The 20,089-nt window shown below is 57.3% G+C and overlaps 2 protein-coding genes across 10 annotated transcripts in view; one reads left to right on the plus strand and one right to left on the minus strand.

Annotated features, from left to right (window-relative positions):
- Crocc (ciliary rootlet coiled-coil, rootletin) overlaps positions 1-12,051 on the plus strand; it is a 43,809-nt gene extending 31,758 nt beyond the window's left edge. For 6 of the 7 annotated variants that reach the window (XM_021629414.2, XM_021629366.2, XM_021629310.2 and 3 more), the window contains 12 exons: positions 1,859-2,026; positions 2,920-3,286; positions 6,091-6,260; positions 6,364-6,484; positions 6,713-6,876; positions 8,067-8,282; positions 8,637-8,861; positions 9,258-9,407; positions 9,620-9,820; positions 9,948-10,079; positions 10,626-10,802; positions 11,509-12,051. In XM_021629414.2, the coding sequence (XP_021485089.1) occupies positions 1,859-2,026; positions 2,920-3,286; positions 6,091-6,260; positions 6,364-6,484; positions 6,713-6,876; positions 8,067-8,282; positions 8,637-8,861; positions 9,258-9,407; positions 9,620-9,820; positions 9,948-10,079; positions 10,626-10,802; positions 11,509-11,595 (2,178 nt within the window). In that variant the 3' untranslated portion in view covers positions 11,596-12,051. The remainder of the gene's footprint in view (positions 1-1,858; positions 2,027-2,919; positions 3,287-6,090; positions 6,261-6,363; positions 6,485-6,712; positions 6,877-8,066; positions 8,283-8,636; positions 8,862-9,257; positions 9,408-9,619; positions 9,821-9,947; positions 10,080-10,625; positions 10,803-11,508) is intronic. The other variant, XM_021629098.2, reaches the window with a different exon arrangement.
- Positions 12,052-12,771: 720 nt separating this feature from the next.
- Mfap2 (microfibril associated protein 2) lies at positions 12,772-17,891 on the minus strand. Of its 3 annotated transcripts, none has more exons than XM_021629494.2 (9): positions 17,763-17,891; positions 15,705-15,768; positions 14,934-15,020; positions 14,712-14,738; positions 14,519-14,599; positions 14,365-14,418; positions 13,696-13,783; positions 13,464-13,537; positions 12,772-13,277 (listed from the first exon to the last, which is right to left on the minus strand). In XM_021629494.2, exons 2-9 carry the CDS (start codon positions 15,745-15,747, stop codon positions 13,174-13,176), a joined length of 558 nt encoding a protein of 185 aa, XP_021485169.1. In that variant the 5' UTR covers positions 15,748-15,768; positions 17,763-17,891; the 3' UTR covers positions 12,772-13,173. The 3 variants fall into 3 exon arrangements, with proteins under 3 accessions (XP_021485169.1, XP_060235150.1, XP_060235151.1); XM_060379167.1 differs by lacking the exon at positions 17,763-17,891 and adding an exon at positions 16,236-17,726; XM_060379168.1 differs by lacking the exons at positions 15,705-15,768; positions 17,763-17,891 and having other exon boundaries at positions 14,699-14,738; positions 14,934-14,999.
- Positions 17,892-20,089: the final 2,198 nt, after the last annotated feature.

A 20,089-nucleotide genomic window follows, 5' to 3' on the forward strand; every position in this document is an offset into this window, starting at 1 on the left:
TGTTTTAGTTCAGAGGAAACTGCTGTAGGGCAGATAGGCTCTGAGGGCTCCTCCACCCATGAACCTGTGTGGAAGCTCTGCACGGTCCCACACTCACACTCAGGCGTCCCCACAGGGAGGCCCAGCATCTTACCCAGTTTTAAAGGAACCTGAGCAATAAATAGCTCCCAAAAACTGAGTCAGGCAGGCAAGCTGTACTGAGCCAAGAGCTAGGTACTTCTACTCTTACAGGCAATGGACTGTCTCCATCCCTCCCTACCTTACTTTGTAAGAAAGCAGCCATAACCTGGTCATGGTGGTACAGCTACTGTGGAGACTGAGGTGGGTGGGTGTAATCTCAGCTACTGTGGAGACTGAGGCCAGAGGCTCACAGGTCCAAGGCCTGCCTGTGCTACAAGACTGGTTTGAGAGTGGTCTCAACTTATTGCGACCCCGTTTAAAAGAAAGGAAAACCAGCAAGGCTCTCACTCACTAAGTCGGTGACTGCCAAGAAATGGAAGGGGCTGGAGAGATGGCTCAGCCCGTCGGAGAAGCTGCAGTTCTTCCAGAAGACCTGGCTTTGACATGGCAGCTCAAAACTGTAACTCCAGTCCCAGGGCGTTCATACCCTCTCCGGCCTCCACAGGCGCATGCGGTGTGCAAACAGACACGCAGGCACCACACTCACACGCATAAAAACCACTAAGTAAAAATTTTCAAAAGAAAAGTATCCATAAGAGGTTGGGGGTGCAGCTCAGTGGCAGGGTGCCTGCCGAGTGTGCACAGGCCCCGTGTTTGAGCCCCAGCACAAGATGAGAGACACATGCGCATGCACACACATGCAAATGCAGGAATGCACAGGTAGAACATGAACACGTGGGGGGTGCTGCAGTCACTTTGCGAACACAGATTTGAACTTCATGTAATTGTCATGTGTCAGGAAATACTGCTTTTCTCTCTGTGGTTTTGTTTTGTTTTGAGCCATTTTCTACTGTTTGAAAATGGAAGAGCCGTCCTTCTTGCCTTAGCGGCAGGCAATGGCTGAACTGTCTGCAGGCCGTAGGGTACTGGCCTCTGACTAGACCTCCATTCCCATCACTCGCCAGCCCTGATCAAGCGCTTGCTATGTACCAAGCACTGTCCACACTCTGGAGGGGTCAGGCCTTCCCACTCTAGAAGGCCCAAGGAACAGGAAGCAGTCTCACTGTGTGCAGTGAGACAGCATATGATAGCCAGAGACCGATGCTCTGACATGGGTGGCACTCCTGAGAAATGACCTCAGCAGCCCTTGGAAGGCGTGGACTACCTGTGCTAGGCCCCTGCTGGGGGCGGGGTGAGGCTACCTGCTGTAGTCCTGTGCCTGTGGGTGGGTGGACCTCGGCCCCCCTGCTCCCAGGAGGAAACAGACCCTCATGTTCCCCTTGCCTGGGAACCCAGTCTGCTGCTTGTGGGCTGTATAGGAGGGAAGCAAGTCATTCCCACACTCTGGCCTGGCTTCTTTCATTAAATCAGGTTTAAACACACAGAGACAAGGTTAATCCAGTTGGTGTAAGTGCTTAGAACAGCTGGATGCACAGCACTCCTGGGCTACCTCAGGAGAGGTGAGGGAGACCTTGGACGCTCTGCTTGCCAGCGGTAGTGTCTAGGCTGGGCTGGGCAGCAAGTCAGCCTTTTTTCTGCTCTTGCCCACACTTCACCCATTAAGTTGCATATGAGCTCTGCCACGACCGGAACTCTGTGAGTTCACCAGAGCAGGCTCCCATGCACATGGAGTCTTAAGGTGATGCCTCCTAGGTTAACCTATCCCAAGAGACTCCTGGGCCAGCACTGGGCAGAACTTAAGGGCCCAGCTGACTCCCCTGCCTGCTCTGATTCACAGATGAAGACGCTGGACAGCGACAATGTCAGGCTGGGCCGGGAGCTGGCAGAGCTGCAAGGCCGCATGGCCCTGGGCGAGCGGGCAGAGAAGGAGAGCCGGCGAGAGGTGCTGAGCCTGCGGCAGAAGCTGCTGAAGGGCGAGAGCAGCCTGGAGGCCTTGAAGCAGGAGGTGACTGGGCAGGGGCTAGGCTGGCCAGAGGAGGGTGGCCTACCGTCCGCCTTCTTCCCTCCAGAGGAGAATGCTGAGGCCACTGCCCCTGACAGTCAGTTGTCTTAACACTAACAAGCAAAAGTGCTATAGGCTGAAAGTGTGCAGACCGCAAAAGGTCGTGGGGCGCCTCTGAAGACACAGCATATCCATGAGGTGGGGAATGTTAGCCCCACTTTGCCAGGACAGACAGACAGGCTCATAAAGGTCCAGGCATCCGCCCAGTGTCATAGCCCCCAGCTCTAGAGTGACTGGTGGTCACTCTGTGCGTCAGAGTGCTTACGTAGTATTCAGGGAGGATGGGGTGAGGGGAGAGCCTTCCCTGTGGAACTGTGAGGTGTCCCTTCTCACAGGAGGGCAGCGTTCCCTGTGTTTTGAGTCCGTAATGGATGGCCTCCACCTGTGTGGCCTTGGACTGATCACTGTTACCTTCCCAGTGCCTGTCTCCTCACAGTGAAAGGACCTTGTCCCTTAGGCCTGTCTCCTCCTTTCGTCCTTAGTGAAAGGACCATGGGTGTTACTGTCTTGTTTGTTTGTTTGTTTGGTTTTGGATTTTTGAGACAAGGTATCTCTGTGCAGCCCTGGCTGTCCTGGACAGGCTGACCTTGAACTCACAGAGACCCGCCTGCCTCTGCCACCACCGAGCAGCCTTACAGCTATTACTAACCTCACATTAGACATAAACATCTGGGACAGATAAGCACATTCAAGTTCCCCCTCCCTAATGGATGCTCTTTGCCTTTCTCCCAGAGTGGAGACCTCTAAGGCACAGTGTGGTCCCCGGAGTGTTGGGCACTAGGCCGGCCAGGTGGGGGTAGGGGCAGCCTGTGATTCCGACTTTACCCCCACCTCAGCTCCAGGGATACCAGAGGAAGCTGCAGGAGCAAGAGGCTGAGTTCCGAGCACGTGAGCGAGGCCTGTTGGGCTCCCTGGAGGAGGCGCGAGGCTCCGAGAAGAAGCAGCTGGACACGGCTCGCAGTCTGGAGTTGAGGCTGGAGGCGGTGCGGGCCGAGACCTCAGAGCTGGGGCTGCGGCTCAGCGCGGCCGAGGGCCGGGCCCAGGGCCTGGAGGCCGAGCTTGCCCGAGTGGATGCCCAGCGGAGGGTGGCTGAGGCCCAGCTGGGCGGCCTGCGTTCCGCCCTGCGCCGGGGCCTGGGCCTGGGCCTGGGCCTGGGCCGAGTGTCCAGCTCGCCAGTGCGGGAGGCTCCCAGCGGCGGTGGCGGTAAGTGTGGCCGAGGATGCTGTTGAGGGCTCTCTGAATGGACACACCCCCAGAGGGGCACACCCCTTGTCATCCGGGTGCCTGGGTAGCTTTGTCAGGGAGGGCTTCCTACTGTCATTTACCTTCTCTGCATCTTGAGCCCATCTTCTTTGTTTTAGTTTATGTGTTTGTATGATTGCTTACACATACATAGATATATGTATATACGTATGTATGCACATCGTGTGTGTGCCTGGTGTTGGAGAGTCCAGAAGAGGGCATTAGATCCCTTGAAATTGGAATTAAATTGTGAGCTGCCGTTTGGGTGCTGGAAAGCAAACCCAGTTCTTATGAAGGAATATTGGGTTGGGTGGGGTGGGGTGGCCCATACTTTTAATCCCAGCCCTCGAGAGGCACAGGCAGGTGGCTCTCCGAGTTTGAGGCCAGCCTGGTCTACAAAGAGAGTTCCAGGACGACCAGGGCTACACAGTTCCTCAAAAAGTTGATAGTAGAATTGTTGACAGGAAACCCAGCATTCCCACTCAGCAGTACATAGCTAAAAGAACTGAAAACAGGATTGTGGTAGGCACTTCTACGACAAAGTCTATTGCAACGTTATTCACAGTAGCCAAATGTCAGTAACATCCCAAATACCATCAACAGGAATAGATAAGCAAAAGTGTAGTGTATCCATCCTGTGGAATAGTATTCAGCCATTAAAAGGAATGATACAATGTAAATCAGCCCGGAACAGTGCACTTACTCATGGAGTGTGGCAGTAAAGAAGGACAAACATCAGTGAGTCCTAGCACAGACAAGTCCATAGAATGAGCAAGCAGGTTCAAGGTCACCGAGATCTAGGGAGGAGACAGTGAGAGCTGCTGCTTCAAAAACTGGTTTCTGTCTGGTTATCTTAGTTGGCCAGGACCGCTCTTTCAGGGCACTGTGACCCTTCAGTATCCATGAGAGAATGCAGACTCCCTGTCTCCCCAAGAACAAGGCTGTGGGTGAAAGTACAGGCTTGTGTAACCTGCACACATCTACCTAGATACTGTAAGGCGTTGAGGCACTGTGCTAGTTCATGCACATACAAACCGCGTGACTCGCTTTCTTTGGAGAATATTGACGGGGAAGGTCTGTATGCGCGCAGTTCAGGTCCCATGTTCGCGTTGTTCTGTCTCAGTGTTTGAGACAGGGTCTCTCTAGGCTATCCTGGAACTCACTGCGCAGGCTATGCTGGCCTTGTCCTCAGGACGGTCTTCCTGTCTCAGCTTCCCAAGTCGCGTAAGCCACCATGCCTGGCTGTTTTGAAATATTTTCAAAGGCATTTGAAGCATCTGGTAGATTCCTTAGGGACAGTGGGCTAGCTGTCAGCGACAGTGGTAGCTCAACAGGCAGAAACGTGTGTTGACCGTTCAAAGGCTAGAAGTCTGAGGGCTGAGGGATCTGAGGGCCATCTGAAGGTACCGGGTGGAATGTGTCCACGGCAGCACAACTCCAGTGGTCACGTGGCATCTGGGTCTCCTATTCGTATGTATGTATGTATATGTTTGTATGTGTGTATATGCATACATATGTGTAAATGGACAACAATGGTGGGGGGGATCCACCGTTCCAGTGTGACATTATAACTACCCACCTACAGCCACCTGTTTCCAAATGAAGTCATGTTCAACATGGGGAATTTGGGGAGATACAAGAGCAATGAAAAGATTTAAGGTGACAGTGCACCATAGCATGAATGTAATCCATGTTCCCAGATCATGTCTTTAAAATGGCTAAGGTTGGCAGGACTAGCTCAGCTGGCTCAGTGCCCCCTGACACATTCAGGGGCCTGGGTTAGATCGCAGCGTTGCATAAAATTGGACCTGGAGGCCTATAGTCCTCACACTTAGAAGACAGGCAGGAAGTCGGGTCTAGCCTGTGCTACATAGTGAGACACCCCCCTTTCCCCCCATCTAATAAAGGGAGAGAGGCTTGGGGCAGAGTGCTTAGCTAGCATGCCCAAGGCCCAGGGCTCATCCGTAACACCTACAGAGCAAAAAGCAAAGACTAAAGTAATATTTCAAGTAATATATATTTTGTTAAAAACGAAAAAGGAAACCATAAATGCAAGGCAGGTAGGGCTGATGTGCGGAGCAGTGCCCCACAGAGGTCTGGGGGGGCAGGGAGGGAAAGGTAGTACAGAGGACCTGGATTCAGTTACCAGCACGCACGTGGCAGCTCACAACTGCCCTCAACTCCAGTTCCAGAGGTCTAATCCTACCTTCTGGCTCCACGGCACAGACAGGATTGTGGCACACACATACACGTAAACTAAAACTGGATGTGGTGTCACATACCTGTAACCCCAGCACTCAGGAGGCAGAGGCATGCGGAGCTCTGTGAATTTGAGGGCAGCCTGGTCTGCAAAGCAAGTTCAGGACCACCAAGGCTACACAGAGAAACCCTGTCTTGAAAAAATATAAATGAATGAATGAATGAATGCATAAGTTGGGCATGAGCTGGGCAGTGGTGGCACATGCCTTTAATCCCAGCACTAGGGAGGCAAAAGCCGGTAGATCTCTGAGTTTGAGTCTGGCTTGATCTACAGAGCAAGTTCCAGACAGCCAGGGCTACACAGAGAAACCAAACCCTGTCTTGAAAAAAACAATAAAAGGGGAGGGGTCACCTTTAGGCAGGAAGGTGACCTGGCTTGCTTTGTGCCAGGGAAGCTCCTGTGCTAATGAGCACCATAATTCGGGAGGGACCTTGAGCGCTTACATCACCGCCTAGTTCCTGTGTGTCCCAGTGCCTGTGCGTCCCTGACTGGGTCTTCCCTTCAGGAAGCGGGAATGGTCTCAGCAGCCCCAGTTCTTTGGAATATAGCCCTCGGTCCCAGGCACCATCTCCAGGGCCCGTCACCTCCCCAGCACCTCCAGACTTGGACCCAGAGGCTGTGCGCGATGCCCTCCGAGACTTTCTGCAAGAGCTGCGGAGTGCCCAGCGGGAGCGGGTGAGGCTGGTGGAGATGGCCGGTGGGGAGGCCAGGGCCCAGGAAAGAAGGAGCTGTGGTGGAGAGCAAGGGTCTTCCCCTCCCCTCTATGTTGGGGCTACAGGATGAATTTAAGGTCCAGACCAGCACCCTGAGTCAACAGCTGGCTGAGGTGGAAGCAGAGAGAGACCGTGCAGTCTCAAGGGCCAAGCAGCTGCAGAAGGCGGTGGCCGACAGCGAGGAAGGCGAGTCTCCCCCCAGGGCCCTCTGCCCTCTTACACTTCTAGCAGCTGAGGTGGGAGGCTAGGGAATCCGTATCAGAGACCTTCCCTGGGCAGCCCTGAAGGGCCCAAACCTACAGACCCTCTGGGGAACAGGCAGAGCTTGGAGCGGGTGGGCTACAGATCGGGCCTTCCTGGCCTGGTTCAGGGCCTGGGCCTACCACGCCTGATGGGATTGGGTGGTGGCTACAGCCTGGCGCAGCGCAGACAGGCGGCTGAGCGGAGCCCAGGCAGAGCTGGCCCTTCAGGAAGAGAGTGTGCGACGTAGCAAGCGGGAGTGCAGGGCTACGCTGGACCAGGTAGCAGTGCTGGAGAGGAGCCTGCAGGCCACCGAGAGCGAGCTCCGAGCCAGCCAGGTAGGCAGGGGTGGTGGGCCCGTGGGGGCAGGCGCCAGCGTCCTCTGCGCTCCTCTGCCTGAGTCACAGCCTACAGGGACAGTCTGTGGCTCTTTCCATGGAGCAGACTCTAGGCCGCTGTTGAGTGTTCAAGTGCTTCGGGGAGAAGGGCTTGGGCCTGAGTCAGATAGCAGGGTCAGAATTGGCCTGGAACAGCCTGCCGTCCAACTGTCACCCCTTGGTGAGGGTCACCTGCAATTGGTACACAGAGGCAGCACCCATAAGCTTTTGGCCAGGCCCTGTATCTCTGCACTACTGCTGGTACAGTCTTTGATGTATAGGTTTCCACATGTCTGTGTGTCCAGGGCCAGAAGCCTGGGCCTTGGGTGATGACAGTCCAGCCTCTCACAGCTGAAGCCCCCTGCTCTATCTGGCTGCCCCCACCCCCGCACTCCTGCCTCTGCCTGGGACAAAGCTGGAGCTGTATTGTTGTGTCTGCAGCTTCAGCTCTGGCTTTCGGCCCAGCAGCCCCTGGGGCCTGGGAGGAGGCCAGGAACAAAGCTGGGTGAGAGCCAGAGTGGGGGCCCCTCTTCCCTCCAGGCCAGACAGAGCAGGGAGGGGCTTGAAGAAGCACGAAGCAGGAGGCTTTAGTGACACCCAGGACCAATGAGTCTCTGGGGCACTCGTGTGGATTGAATGGACCCAAGTTCCTTCTGTCCTGTGTCCACTCTGCAACCCCCTTCACCCAGCCCTGAGCCGGGGAGGGGGAATCATTCATTAGAATCCTGAGCGGCCCCGCTCCTCAGCAGTAGCTGCCAGGTTCAGCTCCGGTTTCAGCTGTGCTCCACCCTTTTCTGGAAAGCCCTTTTGTGGAGCAGGGCAGGTCCAGCGTCTACGTTCTGCAGCCCCTCCCCAAGGATCTTATGAGTCCCCAGGTAGTGCCACTTCTGGACCAGTCTCCCAGTACAAACATGAATGGGAGCCAGAGTGGAAAAGTGCATCCTGGCTCACATAACACTTCACTTGAACAAGAGAGCTCTCGGACCCTTACATCAGCTCAGCCTGTGATAAATGGGGAAACTGAGGCCTCAGCAGCGACAGGCTGGTCCTGGGTCACACAGTCCTTGAGGCTGATCCTACTTTGTCCGAATGGTGCAGAGGAGTGTGGGGAGGGGTGGGCAGGCGTTGGGGCTGAGCCTTGCTACCTACAGGAGAAAGTCAGCAAGATGAAGGCCGCTGAGGCGAAGTTGGAGAGCGACAAGCGGCGGCTGAAGGAGGTGCTGGATGCCTCCGAGAGCCGTTCCATCAAGCTGGAGCTGCAGCGGCGTGCTCTTGAAGGCGAGCTGCAGCGCAGCCGCCTTGGCCTGGGCGACCGTGAGGCCCATGCTCAGGCCCTCCAGGATCGAGTCGACTCTCTGCAGAGACAGGTGGGCCCCTCTTCCTCTAAGCCACACCTGCATGCCCTGTGCCGGGCTCTCTCCGGGCATCGCACAACTCCCAACTCTGTGAGGCAAGCCTTTTCACCCTCAGGTTTCAGAGATGGACAGTCTCATCTCAAGAGTGGTAATGTCCTTGCCCGTCACAAAGCCAAGTTGACAGGGCTCAGGATAGGGTGGTTAGCCCTTAGTGAGGCCAGGCTATAGTAGGCTGAGCCAGTGGGAGGTCATGCCAACGGGAAGTATGGATGAGGCCCTGAGAGAGGTGAGAGGAGCGTGGGTAGCAATCATGGTGGAGATCACAGCAGGAAGAGAACCCTTGACCGTCCTCTACTTCCCTGACAGGTGGCGGACAGTGAGGTGAAGGCAGGGACCTTGCAGCTAACGGTGGAGCGGCTGAATGGGGCACTAGCCAAGGTGGAAGAGAGCGAGGGGGCCCTGCGGAGCAAGGTGCAGAGCCTGACAGATGCCCTGGCCCAGAGCAGTGCCAGCCTCGCCAGCACCCAGGACAAGAATCTGCACCTGCAGAAGGCCCTGAGCACCTGTGAACATGACCGCCAAGTGCTCCAGGTCTGGGGCTCCAGGGTCTGGCATATGTGGTTCTTCCACTGAGAGTTAGCAGTAAGAGCAGCTGTGGAGGGACCTGACAGTCAGCTAGTGGGGCTGTCAGCCAGGAATCCCGAGGACCAGCGAGAACAGGACTTGAGGTAGGAGCGAGTCAGAGGAACTAGTCAGTCATGAAGCTTAGAGGGGGGTGCTTCCCAGGGAGAGAAGAAGCCTGTCAGTGGAGGTACTAGGTGCAGTTCAGGATGTGAGTGGCTGTCACCATCAGCCAGGTCACTGGACATGCCTGGCAACAGGCAGGACCAGTTAGGCGCTTGATCCTCCCGATGGGTAGACTCTGAACCTCCGGAGAACTGGAGACTAGAGGGAAGCCTTTGGTCAGGCTGGCAATCTGTCTCCCAGGAACGGCTGGATGCTGCCAGGCAGGCCCTGTCTGAAGCTCGGAGGCAAAGCAGCTCCCTGGGTGAACAGGTGCAGACTTTGAGGGGTGAGCTGGCCAACCTGGAGCTACAGCGGGGTGATGCTGAAGGCCAGCTGCAGCAGCTGCAGCAGGTGAGGCCTGGAGGGCCTCTGTCTACAGGGGTGCCCCATGTGGCCCCTGGCATAGGGTGGGGAACCCTTCTCAATTTCACCCCAAACCTTGACCCCACCACCAGTGAAGAACCTTGGCTCATCTGACCCACACTCACGCGGGCCTTGTCAGCTACTCCGTGAGTGGTCACCCTGAGGTGCAGTGGGATGATGGCTGCTGCCTTGTGGTGCAGGTTCTGCGACAGCGGCAGGAGGGCGAGGCCATGGCCCTGCGCTCTGTCCAGAAGCTTCAGGAGGAGCGGCGGCTGTTGCAGGAGCGTCTGGGCAGTCTGCAGCGCGTGCTGGCCCAGCTGGAGGCCGAGAAGCGTGAGGTGGAGCGGTCAGCGCTGCAGCTCGACAAGGACCGTGTGGCACTCAGGAAGACGCTGGACAAGGTGGCCTACTCTGCCGGGGGGGGGGAGGGTTCCTGTGACTCCAGTGTGCCACCTCTCCTGATGTCAGATCACCTGACAGCGGCTCCTACGAGCCCCCTGTGAGCCCCTCCACTCCATATTCTACCAGGTGGAGCGGGAGAAGCTTCGAAGCCACGAGGACACGCTGCGGCTGAATGCAGAGAAGGGCCGCCTGGACCTCACGCTCACGGGGGCTGAGTTGGACCTGGCCGACACCCAACAGCAGGTCCAGCATTTGGAGGTCATCCCTGCCCCTCCCCTGGCCGGGTCCCCAGCGCCATTCCCATGCGGAGTGCAAGAAGCTGGGGGGTGCATATGCCAGCAGGGGAGCCTAGAGCCTTTGGGAGGGTGCTTCCCTGCAGTAGAGCAGGTTGCTCCCCTGCAGTAGAGAGACATTGAGGCTCATTAGTATTTAAGCCTGTGATTCCCGTGTGCAATGGATGTGCGGAAATCTGAGTGTCCGTGGGCACTTGCTTATGGGTACAGCATGAACCTCATGTGGAGCGTGTCCTGTGTCCGTGTCAGTGTTTTCACACGTGCAGATGTTAGGCTATCGTGCTTTTGTATCCATGTGTGCTTCCGTGCAAACAGGCTCGCTTTCGTTCCTGGGTGTGTGGAGGCCAGGCACTGTTGGAGTATTTTTTAAGTGCATGCCTGCCTGAGTGGGCGTCACTGGGGACCCTGAGCCAGGATTGGAAGGTCCACTGTCAGGGCCAGTGAGGTAAGGGACGAACGCATGCCACTGTGCACACCAGGCTTGAACCCTGATGGGAGCCCCTGTCTGTAGGCACAGGTGGTAGCCCTGGAGCGGAACCACAATCCGGTCCAGCTGGAGGCAGACCAGCAGCAACTGGAGCTGCAACAGGAGGTTGAGCGCCTGCGCAGTGCCCAGGTGCAGACGGAGCGCACACTGGAAGCGCGGGAGCGAGCCCACCGCCAGCGAGTCTCTGGGCTGGAGGAGCAGGTACGAGGGCCTCCCTGGGAGAAGACAGAGCCTGGGCTGAAGTGTGGGGCTGGAGGAGAGGGCCGGTCATGACCATTGTAACTTGAAAAGGGCCGGAAAGATCGATGCTGGTACCAGCCATGGCTGGAGAGATACTGCTTCGGCCCCAGTGTCTCCTGGCCTCAGGCTCGCTCTCTGCCATCAGGCCCTCCTCCAAGGCACGGCTGCCTTAGCAACCTGGGATCCCAGGAGAGAAGGGGCGCTTGCCCAGGAACACTGTTAAGAGCCCAAGACCTGAGGCTTACTGGCCAGTGAGGTCACTTAGGGCCCTCTGGCTGTGCCTAGAGCAGAGCTTAGCTGCTTGGATAGGCCCACTCCTGCTAGAGTCAGGCCCCGCCAGCTCTTCCTTGCCTCTCTCTGGCGCTTCATGGGACAAGGTCCCCTCTGGATAGTGCTAGGGATCCTAGACAGCTTGATAATATGGCAGAGCTGGGAGTGGACACAGGGTCCTAGCTCTGTGCAGTGATGCTGGGCAGAGCTGCCTCACGTGGCCGAGCCTCTGACGGGATAAGGGTGCATAGCATACAGACACCTAACTGCCAGGATGGGCAAAATGAGCACAGGCTTTCCCACTCTGAGGCAGCAGGTGGCACGCCACCCCTAGTCAGCTCTGGTTCTCTGCAGTCAGCTGGGCCCGGGCTGCTGACTGGGTCCTTCCCTCCTCCAGGTGTCCGTGCTGAAGGCACAGCTGCAGCAGGGGCTTCGAAGGCGCTCAGGATCTGTCTCCCCACCCTCTGGCACCCCAGAGACATGAGCCCCTTCTAGCCAGCATCCTGAGCAGAGTCCCCTGGGCACGAGAGAAGGGCCCTTTGTAGCACAGCCTGCCCAGGGCCTGGTCACCACAGTGCTGTCTGAGGAAGCCGGGGTGGCAGAGATGAAGGGGGCACTGTGGCTGGGGTCACACAGGTGGTCAGAGTTGCTACACCACCTGTGCCACCCTGGGCCCTCTCCTAGAAGAGCCTGCTGATGGCCCAAGGCTCTGCTGCTGGGCTGACCCTGCCACGGGTCAGGGAGAGAGCTTGTTTCTGCCAGCAGTAGGGCAGAGCTTCCCCAGAAAGGACACCTAAGTGGGGCTCCTCTGGGGAGCTCACCCTTGAGTCCTTTTAGGAAGCTCCTTAGGAAACCTAGAGCCCTTGTATTTTTGTACCTTTTTATGCTGTTAACTGTGGAGAACTCCTATGCTTTTTGTAACATGACCTGTTTTCTAGAATTGTCTGTACATACAAATGCTTCTTCTGTCTGGGGGTTGCTCGGGAGAGCAGGGGCAGAGGCTCAGCAACCTCACAGGGCCTGAGGGGGTCCCTCTCCAGCAGATGGTGCTGTGCCCACCCCACGAGCTCAGGTCCCTCTCTGGATAATGCCAGGGCTTGGTAACAGGGTAGAGCTGGGGCAGACAGTCTTGCCCTGGCTCTGTCGAGCGATGTTGGGCAGAGCTGCTCTGTGTGGCAGAGTTACACGTGTGGAGTAGGAACCCTTGTCGTGGTGTGGCGACAGTGAGGCTCACAGAGCTCAGCATCTCCAAGACTGCTCTGCTCATTCTCTTCTCTCAGAGTCCCATAGCCAGGCCCTGCCCTTGGCGCCCACTGCTGTGAGCCTCTGGGTGGTCACTTAACACTGTCATTTGGGGACAGTGATTTTACCTACGGGACCTGTCAGGAGGGGTACCTGGGACAGCATGGGGAGCACTGCACAGTGGTTGTGCTGTTCATGTGAAGTGGAAATGTTTTCGAGTTCACATGGGGAGCTGCATCTTGGGAGGGAGTGACAGGGTCCATTCCTCTGGGTGGGTCATATGAAGCCAGGGCTGGAGTAAGTAGGTGTGGGACACAGAAGCAGAGCTACCTGGCACTCCCTTCTAAGGAGTGGGGTAGCCTCTTCTTGGGACCGGCGGTGATGAAGTTGTCCCTGGACCCAAAAACGACTATGGGTCTTCTGTAAAAACTTTATTATTTTGTATAAAACAGACTTGGTCCATGCCTGGGAGTGTAGGAGATCCAAGCAGACCAGCTGGGTGAGGGCACAGCCTACCTGAGGAGACTGAGAAGGAAGGACTACCCCCAAGGCACTGAGAAGGCACATTGAGAACCCCAGGCTCCACATGGGGCCTTCCATGAGCCCCACTAGTGGGTGGAGACCGGACAGTCAGGAGCCCCCACTTCAGGGATGGCCACAGGCTGGGGAGGGGCCCGAGGCAGCTCCAATCACTTCCAGGACAGCAGTACACTGATGCCCGGGATGAAGGGGAGGGCAGGATGGGGAAAGCACCAGGTCAGGCGGAGCCTGAGGTGGATCTGAGCTTCGTCCAGGGCTCAGATCCCATACCAGCTCCACTCTAGCAGCCCCCACAGCTCCTGGCACAGGAGACAGCCACAGATTGGCACAGGCCATTGACGGCCATCACGCCACACTTGGAGAACTTGTCCCGGCACAGGTCAGCTGTTGGAGGGAGGGGAAGTCAGGATGGGAACCCATTACCCCATACTAATGATGGAGGCGGGGGAGCTTGCAGCATCCTACAAATGGGTCTGAGCACAACCCCTGCCAAACGTTATAGATAGAACATGGCCAGGTAAAGACGTGGGTGGTGGGTGCTGCCAGGACAAGGGGTGGAGGCTTTCCTACCTCGGAGAAGTTCCTCATGGGCACAGACTGTACGGACACATATTTCCTTGTTGACGACATACACCCGGCGGAGGCTGGGGGATGACCAGGGAGCTGTCAGCCACACCCTCACCTGCTCCCATTGGGAGAGCCCAGGAGTACAGGCCACCCCCAGAGCTGAGCCCCACGTGAAGGCTCAGCGCCTGTGCCTCCACAGCTTCCCGCCCTAGAGTCCCTCCCCCGCAGCCCTCACCTGTAGAAGCAGACCTCGTTCAGACACTGTTTGCAAGGCTTGTGGATAGAGTAGAGGCGGGTGCAGGGGTACTGCTCCTCCCGGCAGTCTGAGGGCAGAGTCGGGGAGGCTCACAGGGCTGGGTCCCTGTGCACCCTCAGGCTGCCCAGATACCCACACAAATCAAGCACCCAGGTAGCACAGGACCGCTCAGCGTCACACCATACACAGTCACAACCCCAGCTGGGACACAAATGGACAGCTACCCCACTGTGTAGCCAACTCCGCACACACAGGCTGGGCTCAGATTCTTCAGGGCCCTCCTCTCAGGGTGGCACTCAGTCGGGCTGGGCTTGCTGGCCCTCCTTCACCTGCCCACAGGCACCACCCAGTCCAGGCTGTGGAACCAGCACAGTGCTGCTCCCCCCTAGGCTCTGGCCAGATGTTAGTGGGGATACAGGGTGGGCTAGCCTAGGCTCTGGTCAGATGCTAGTGGGGATCAGGGTGGGCTAGCCTAGGCTCTGGTCAGATGCTAGTGGGGATCAGGGTGGGCTAGCCCAAAGCTGCCTAGTGACATGTCTGCCAGCCCCCCCCCCCAGCATCCCACTGTTGCTCAACCCAACTCCCAGCGCAAGGCCCTCCTGTTCCGGGAGCCATGCCAGCTTTCTCCAGCTTTCACGGGGTTCTTACCAAGAGGCCCGGGCTCCGTGGGCTCAGTCTCCAGATCCCCTGCACCTGGCAATTCTGGTGTGGGGAGATAAGCAGGGGTCACCAGGAGGGGTCTGATAGTCAGGGTAAGGGGCACCCACCCGTCTCAGGGCTGGGCCAAGGGAGACAGCATTACCCGGGGTGGGGGCCGGGATGACTTCCTGTGGGACTTGCTGCTGGGACTGGAACTGTTCTTCAGGGGGCCGAGGACTCACTTCTGCAGTGGAGGGGGGGGGGGTCGGAAGGAGGCGTCTGCTCACTCTCCCCTGCAAGGTACCCACCAGTCCCCACCAGGCTGCCAGCCCTGCCGTCCTACCCCAGACCTTTACCTTGGTAGTCATAGTAGTCTGCGTTGTCTGGAAGTAAAAAGGGAACAAAATGGGCAGGGTCAGGCAGTCCATGGTCCCAGGAGCGTGGGGCCAAGGGGTCACAAGTGAGCCAGGGACCTGCCCCTGGGATGCCTTATCACCCCACAGAAATGGGGCTGACCCACATGTATGGGGGATCGGCAGGTAGGCCTTGGCATGGCCGCACTAGGGCTCATCTCTTACCAATCTGATCTCCATAGTGGTTGTACTGGACATGGTCCGGGAACGGGGGCAGCGGATCCAGGTCATATTGGCCCTGAGCCAGCAGGCCTGCCGAGGGGAGGGGTCACATTGCAAGGACAAAGAGAAAGCAGGTGGTGGTTGCCCTAACCTTACAGCCTGACTTGGACTCACAGAATTCAAACTCTGGGTCCTGGGTCAGTTCCCTGCCCTTGCCTGCCCCCTCTGCCCTGGACGGCCTCCTGGCTGCTCAGGGAATTCTCACGCTCCTGTCTGCCTCTGAGCCTTTCACAGACCTCTTCCCAGGCCCGCTCCAGGGCTGCCGGGCCTATCCCTGACCCACCTCCCCTGCTCTGTGTTTCTATCATAGCACTCAACACCGTCTGAAATTTACCAGGTCAGCTTGTCTGATAGTTGCTTCTTCCCTAGTCTGGCCACGTGGGGGCTGGGTGTGTCCGCCTAACTCACAGCTGTAGCCTAGTACTTGGCTCACAGTAGGAAGTCAATGTGGTCATGTTCGGTGCCTCCTAGGTCTGGCAGGGCCTTGGTCCCCAGTGAGCTCTCCTCATGTGATGGATAAGACCCTCTCTAAAGCCAGGACTGTACAGAAGGGTAGAGCCCAACTAGGTCTAGCACCCAGTGCCTGGGCTTCCTGCCTTGAGGCTCCTTCATTGTGTGGTGCGGGCCTGACGCAGGGTGAGGAGTTGGGCAGCAGAGTTTGGCCATGAAGTTAAGACAGACCCTCACGTGGGCCCCACCCCACCAGCTGCTTACCAGGCATGAACAGCAGGAAGAGGCAGGCAGCTCTCATGGCCATGGAGTGAGGAGGCTGTGGCGGCTGGAGGGGGAGGAAAGGAGAGCCAGCTGCGTGCCAGCCCAGCTAGCCCAGGATGGCAGAACACATTTCTGTCCCTGAGCTCAGTCTGTGCAAGGGCCACTCAGAGCCCGGCATCTGGAGGCAGGGAAGGGACATCCACGTCCCTGCTTGTGCCATGAGGGGCTTTAAACCACGTTCCAGGGCTCAACTTTTTTTTTTTTTCTTTAAAGACTGGGTCTTGCTGGGAGGCAGTAGCACACACCTTTAACCCCAAAACTGGAGGCAGAGGCAGGTGGATTTCTAAATCTGAGGCCAGCCTGTCTACAGAGTGAGTTCCAGGACAGCCAGGGCTACAAAGAGAAACTCAGTCTTGGAAAAAAAAAAAAAAAAACAAAGCTCCTAATTTACCAAATGGACAGATGCTGCTCCCTGAGGAGACAGCTGTAACCACTCACCCTGAGCTGGCTGTGCTCTGCACACTTGCTCACCTCTGGCCCATCACCTTCTGATATGCCATGTGAAGTCCAGCGACCTCAGGCTCATCCTCCGGGTACCAGTCCTGCCCAGCCCATACCACAGCCAGCCACCAACTCAGCAGCATTTGCCAGGCCTGCCACCTGCTCCCAATTAGCCTCTGGGCCCTGAGCATGCCGCTCAGCAGGAAACCACATGCATGCAGGCCCCAGGAGCCCCCAGAGCAGCCAGGGCTGGGCAGGGCTCCCAACTCCAACTCCTGCCAGGTCCGGGCCTCCCAAGACCTGGCTGTTTTCACTACAGACGCACACGCACGAGACTGAGGCCTGTTTGTCTGCAGCAGCAGGAAGCATGGGGAGGAGATGAGGGTGTCTCTGGCTCCCAGCACGCTAACGGGGAGAGGTGAGGTCACTTGGCTCCTGGTTCAGAACCCTTGACATGACAATGGAGCATAGTTTTGGAGACGGCACTGGTCCATGCCTTGCACAAAGTTCCTAATACCCAGGAACTCCTGAGTGGGTCCAGCCTTCAGTGCTGGCTGGAGTCGGCTGGCAATGCCCAGTCCTCCTCAGTGGACAGTGAGCCCACAGGCTCATCCATCCCGAGGACTCCCGACCCCAGCATGGAAAGTTCTTCCACACAGCTTGAACCCCAACTCTGATGCAGGATACTCCCCTTTCCCAGGAAAGGGGGAGAACAGGGGAAGTGCAGAAACAGAGAACCTCAGTTTCCCCAGCCCTGAGGTTTCTTGCTACCTTGCCCATCTCAGATATCTCACTTAGGAGGCCAGAGGCCCATATCCTTCCCGTGGTGACCGCTGCTCCAGGCTCCCCACATTCCCATTCTTTGAACTCTGGGCAGCCTCACGGAAGGGGGCCGCCAGGTCCCAACAGACTGAAGGCTGAGCAGAGTCCCTGTGCCTGAAGAGGCACTGAGTGGCCGCCAGTATGTCAGAGCCTTCCTCCCACACTCTCGCCCAGGCCCAGGCATATGGCTGGGAATGGGGCTCATTGGTTAGTTCTGGCATGAAGAAGAGAATAATGAATTGCTCCCAGGGGACACGGAACAGTCGGGATGGCTGCTCTGCCCCACCTCTGGCCCTTTCCACAACTTCGGCCTTCCCTCGGTTCCTCTGTGGTTCTGGGGGGCCAGGACCCGGAGCCCCCTCGCTGGCTCAGACCGAGGGGCCCCTCCAGATGCTGCAGTCCTGCCACACAGCTGGGAACAATCAGCAGCGGAAACTTGCTGAGGCGCTGGCTGGCTCTTCACCTCGGGTCTCTCTTTGTCTCTGTGTCTGACCCCTGCCCCGCCCTCCCCATCCCATACACTGGAGGGGGGAGCACAAAAAACCGCCCTGTCCCCTGGCACCCCATCTCTTGTGAACCCTAAGTTCCAGTCCTATCTTGCACCCCCAACTCGCCAGATGCCCCCTCAGCATCCGCTCCTTATCCCGGGGCCAGGGTCCCCGCAGTCCTCCCTCAGGGATCGGAGTGCAGAGCGTGGCGTCCCGACACCCCTGGGTGCGCCCAGCCCACGCCTACCTGTTGGGGCCCCTGCACGGTTCTCTAGTGAAGCTGAGAGTGCCGCCTGCCGCCCCGCAGCCAGAGCCCCCCTACGGCCCCCAAGGCCCACGCCCGCCCTTAGCCCGGAGTCGCTGGGTCCTAGAGCGTGCCGTCACCACCGCCACGAAGCACCCTCGAGGCTCTGGCCCCTCCCCAATGCTGCTAGATCTGGGTCTGGGCCTGGTACTAGTAGAGCCAGAAGGCTGGTCACCCCCTTTCATGGAAGGATCTCAGCCTCTCCACCCAGAGTCCAGAGGTCACTGGGCTAGAAATGAAGCCTTGCTTGTTTCCTGCCATTTCTCTCTTCTTCCTTTGCTTTCTCTCCTTCCTTCCTTTGCTCCTCAATATGACCTAGGGCAGATCATAGTCAACAAACACCCAAGTCTTAATTTCACAAATCCCCAAAACCTATTTGACAACCACCCAACACTGTCTGATTTGACCCTGGGAGTTGACCTCAATCCAGGGAGAGCCCCACAATTTTTCCCTTAGCCTCCCTCTGCCCACAGTGCCCCAGACACTAATTCTTATCTTGGAAGTCCAAGTTCAGCTCTCAAGGGACCCCAGTTTCCTGAATGACCTGCACTGTCTTGCTCTGTGTAGCTACTAAAATATAGCAGGGACTTTGTCAGCTAGGGAGTGGGATCTCTGGGGTGCCCGCCACCTGTCTCTTGTTGTTCCACTTGGGTAGAGAAGGGAATCCACCTGGCAGAAATGGTGCCTTCTGTACTTGACAAAAAGGGGAAACTGGGGCCCCACAGCCACCACCATCAAGGTACTGGCTAGAATCTGTGCTGCTCCGGCCCACTCCCCTGGCCCACAGGTGAGGGTTAGGGTTAGGGCTGTGTTCCTGGATGATCCCCCACCCAGAGTTAGAAGCTATGCTTGAGACATCACTTTTTCTCTGCTTTGGACTTGAGGCTGGGCACGTGCCTGCCCAATGGCCCTGTGGAGGATCACCAAAATCTACTCAACCTTGGCATCTCGACTGTGGTGGTTTGAATGAAAATGTCCCCCATAGGCCCATGTGGAGGAGCACACCTGTAATCTCAGCACTCTGAGTTTGAGGCCAGCCTGGTCTACAAAGTGAGTCCAGAGAAACCCTGTCTTGGGGGGGGCAGCGCGGGGAGGAAAGCATGGCCTGGTTGGAGGAAATGTGTCATGAGAGCAGGGAACAGGGTCTGGGGTTGGGGTGGGCTTTGAGATTTCAGAAGCCGAAGCCTGGCCCAGTGCTCGCTCTTCCTGCTGCCTGTAGATCGAGATGTAGAATTCTCAGTTCCCTCCCCAGCACCTCGTCTGTTGGCGTGCTACCATGCTTCCCACCGTGGTAATGGACTACACTTCCAAACTGCAAACCAGCCCCGATTAAACGTTTTTCTTGATAAGAAAATGCTGTGGTCAGGCCAGGCGGTGGTGGTGCATGACTTTAGTCCTAGCACCTGGGAGGCAGAGGCTGATGGATGTCTCTGGGTTCAAGGCCAGTCTGGTCTATACAATGAGTTCCAGGACAGCCAAGGCTATAGAGAGAAACCCTGTCTAAAAAAAAAAAAAATTAGAAAGCTGCTGTGGTCGAGGTGTCTCTTCACGGCAATGGGACAGTGACTAAGACACTGACCTTGTCCAGCCACAGCACACAGTGCTGCCTCTAGGTGCAGGGCTTGCCTTTTCAGCCCAGCCTGCCCCAACATCCCCAGAGCTACGAGTGGCCTGTGGATGGAGGCGGCTAGGAAGAGGAAGCAGCCCTCCTTTCCTGTCCTCCCTGCGCCGAGGAGCCAAGCCAACTTGCGTCTCCAGGGCAGAGGAGCCTGGCCAGCCGCCCACGGTGGGATGAGATCAGATGCACCCACCCTTCCCAGGGGACAGGGCTTGTGGTTCTGGCTGGAAGACCTGGGTTTAGAGCCTGCCTTTATCTGAGGAACCAGACCACAAACACATCCCAGGAAGTGGGAGTGGCAGCCAGAGAGGACAGGCCACCAGTGAGGTGGCTCTCAGGCTCTACAAAGCCCCCTCTTGAGGCAAGTACGTGGCTCCTCCCTCCTGCTGGGGTAGGAGAGCTGGGAAGAGGGAACCTCAGTGCAGCCACTGTTGTGACCTCAGCCTCAGTGTAGCCACGGCAATCTATAAAGCGGGGTTGGACTTTCAGCTATAGGGCACCAGATAGCATGACTAGGAGGCTAAGCTGTATGTGACGTGTATGCCGCCCACACTGGGAAGCATGCTGTCAGATGAAAAGGACACTCACAGAGAGGGGACCAGTGTGACCAGGAAGGGTGAACATGGAACTTGGGCAGCAGGACACACCACAA

Source organism: Meriones unguiculatus, chromosome 3, assembly GCF_030254825.1.
Source record: "Meriones unguiculatus strain TT.TT164.6M chromosome 3, Bangor_MerUng_6.1, whole genome shotgun sequence".
Classification (NCBI taxonomy): Eukaryota; Metazoa; Chordata; class Mammalia; order Rodentia; family Muridae; genus Meriones; species Meriones unguiculatus.

What these genes read in the sequence shown, in the direction of transcription:
- Mfap2 (XM_021629494.2), bottom strand. Translation starts at nt 15,747, where the DNA reads ATGGCCATGAGAGCTGCCTGCCTCTTCCTGCTGTTCATGCCTG. An exon ending in CTTCCTGCTGTTCATGCCTG is followed by an intron (nt 15,021 to 15,704) that starts GTAAGCAGCTGG and finishes TCCCCTCGGCAG; the next exon opens with GCCTGCTGGCTCAGGGCCAA. An exon ending in CACGGAGCCCGGGCCTCTTG is followed by an intron (nt 13,784 to 14,364) that starts GTAAGAACCCCG and finishes CTCTGCCCTCAG; the next exon opens with ACTGCCGGGAGGAGCAGTAC.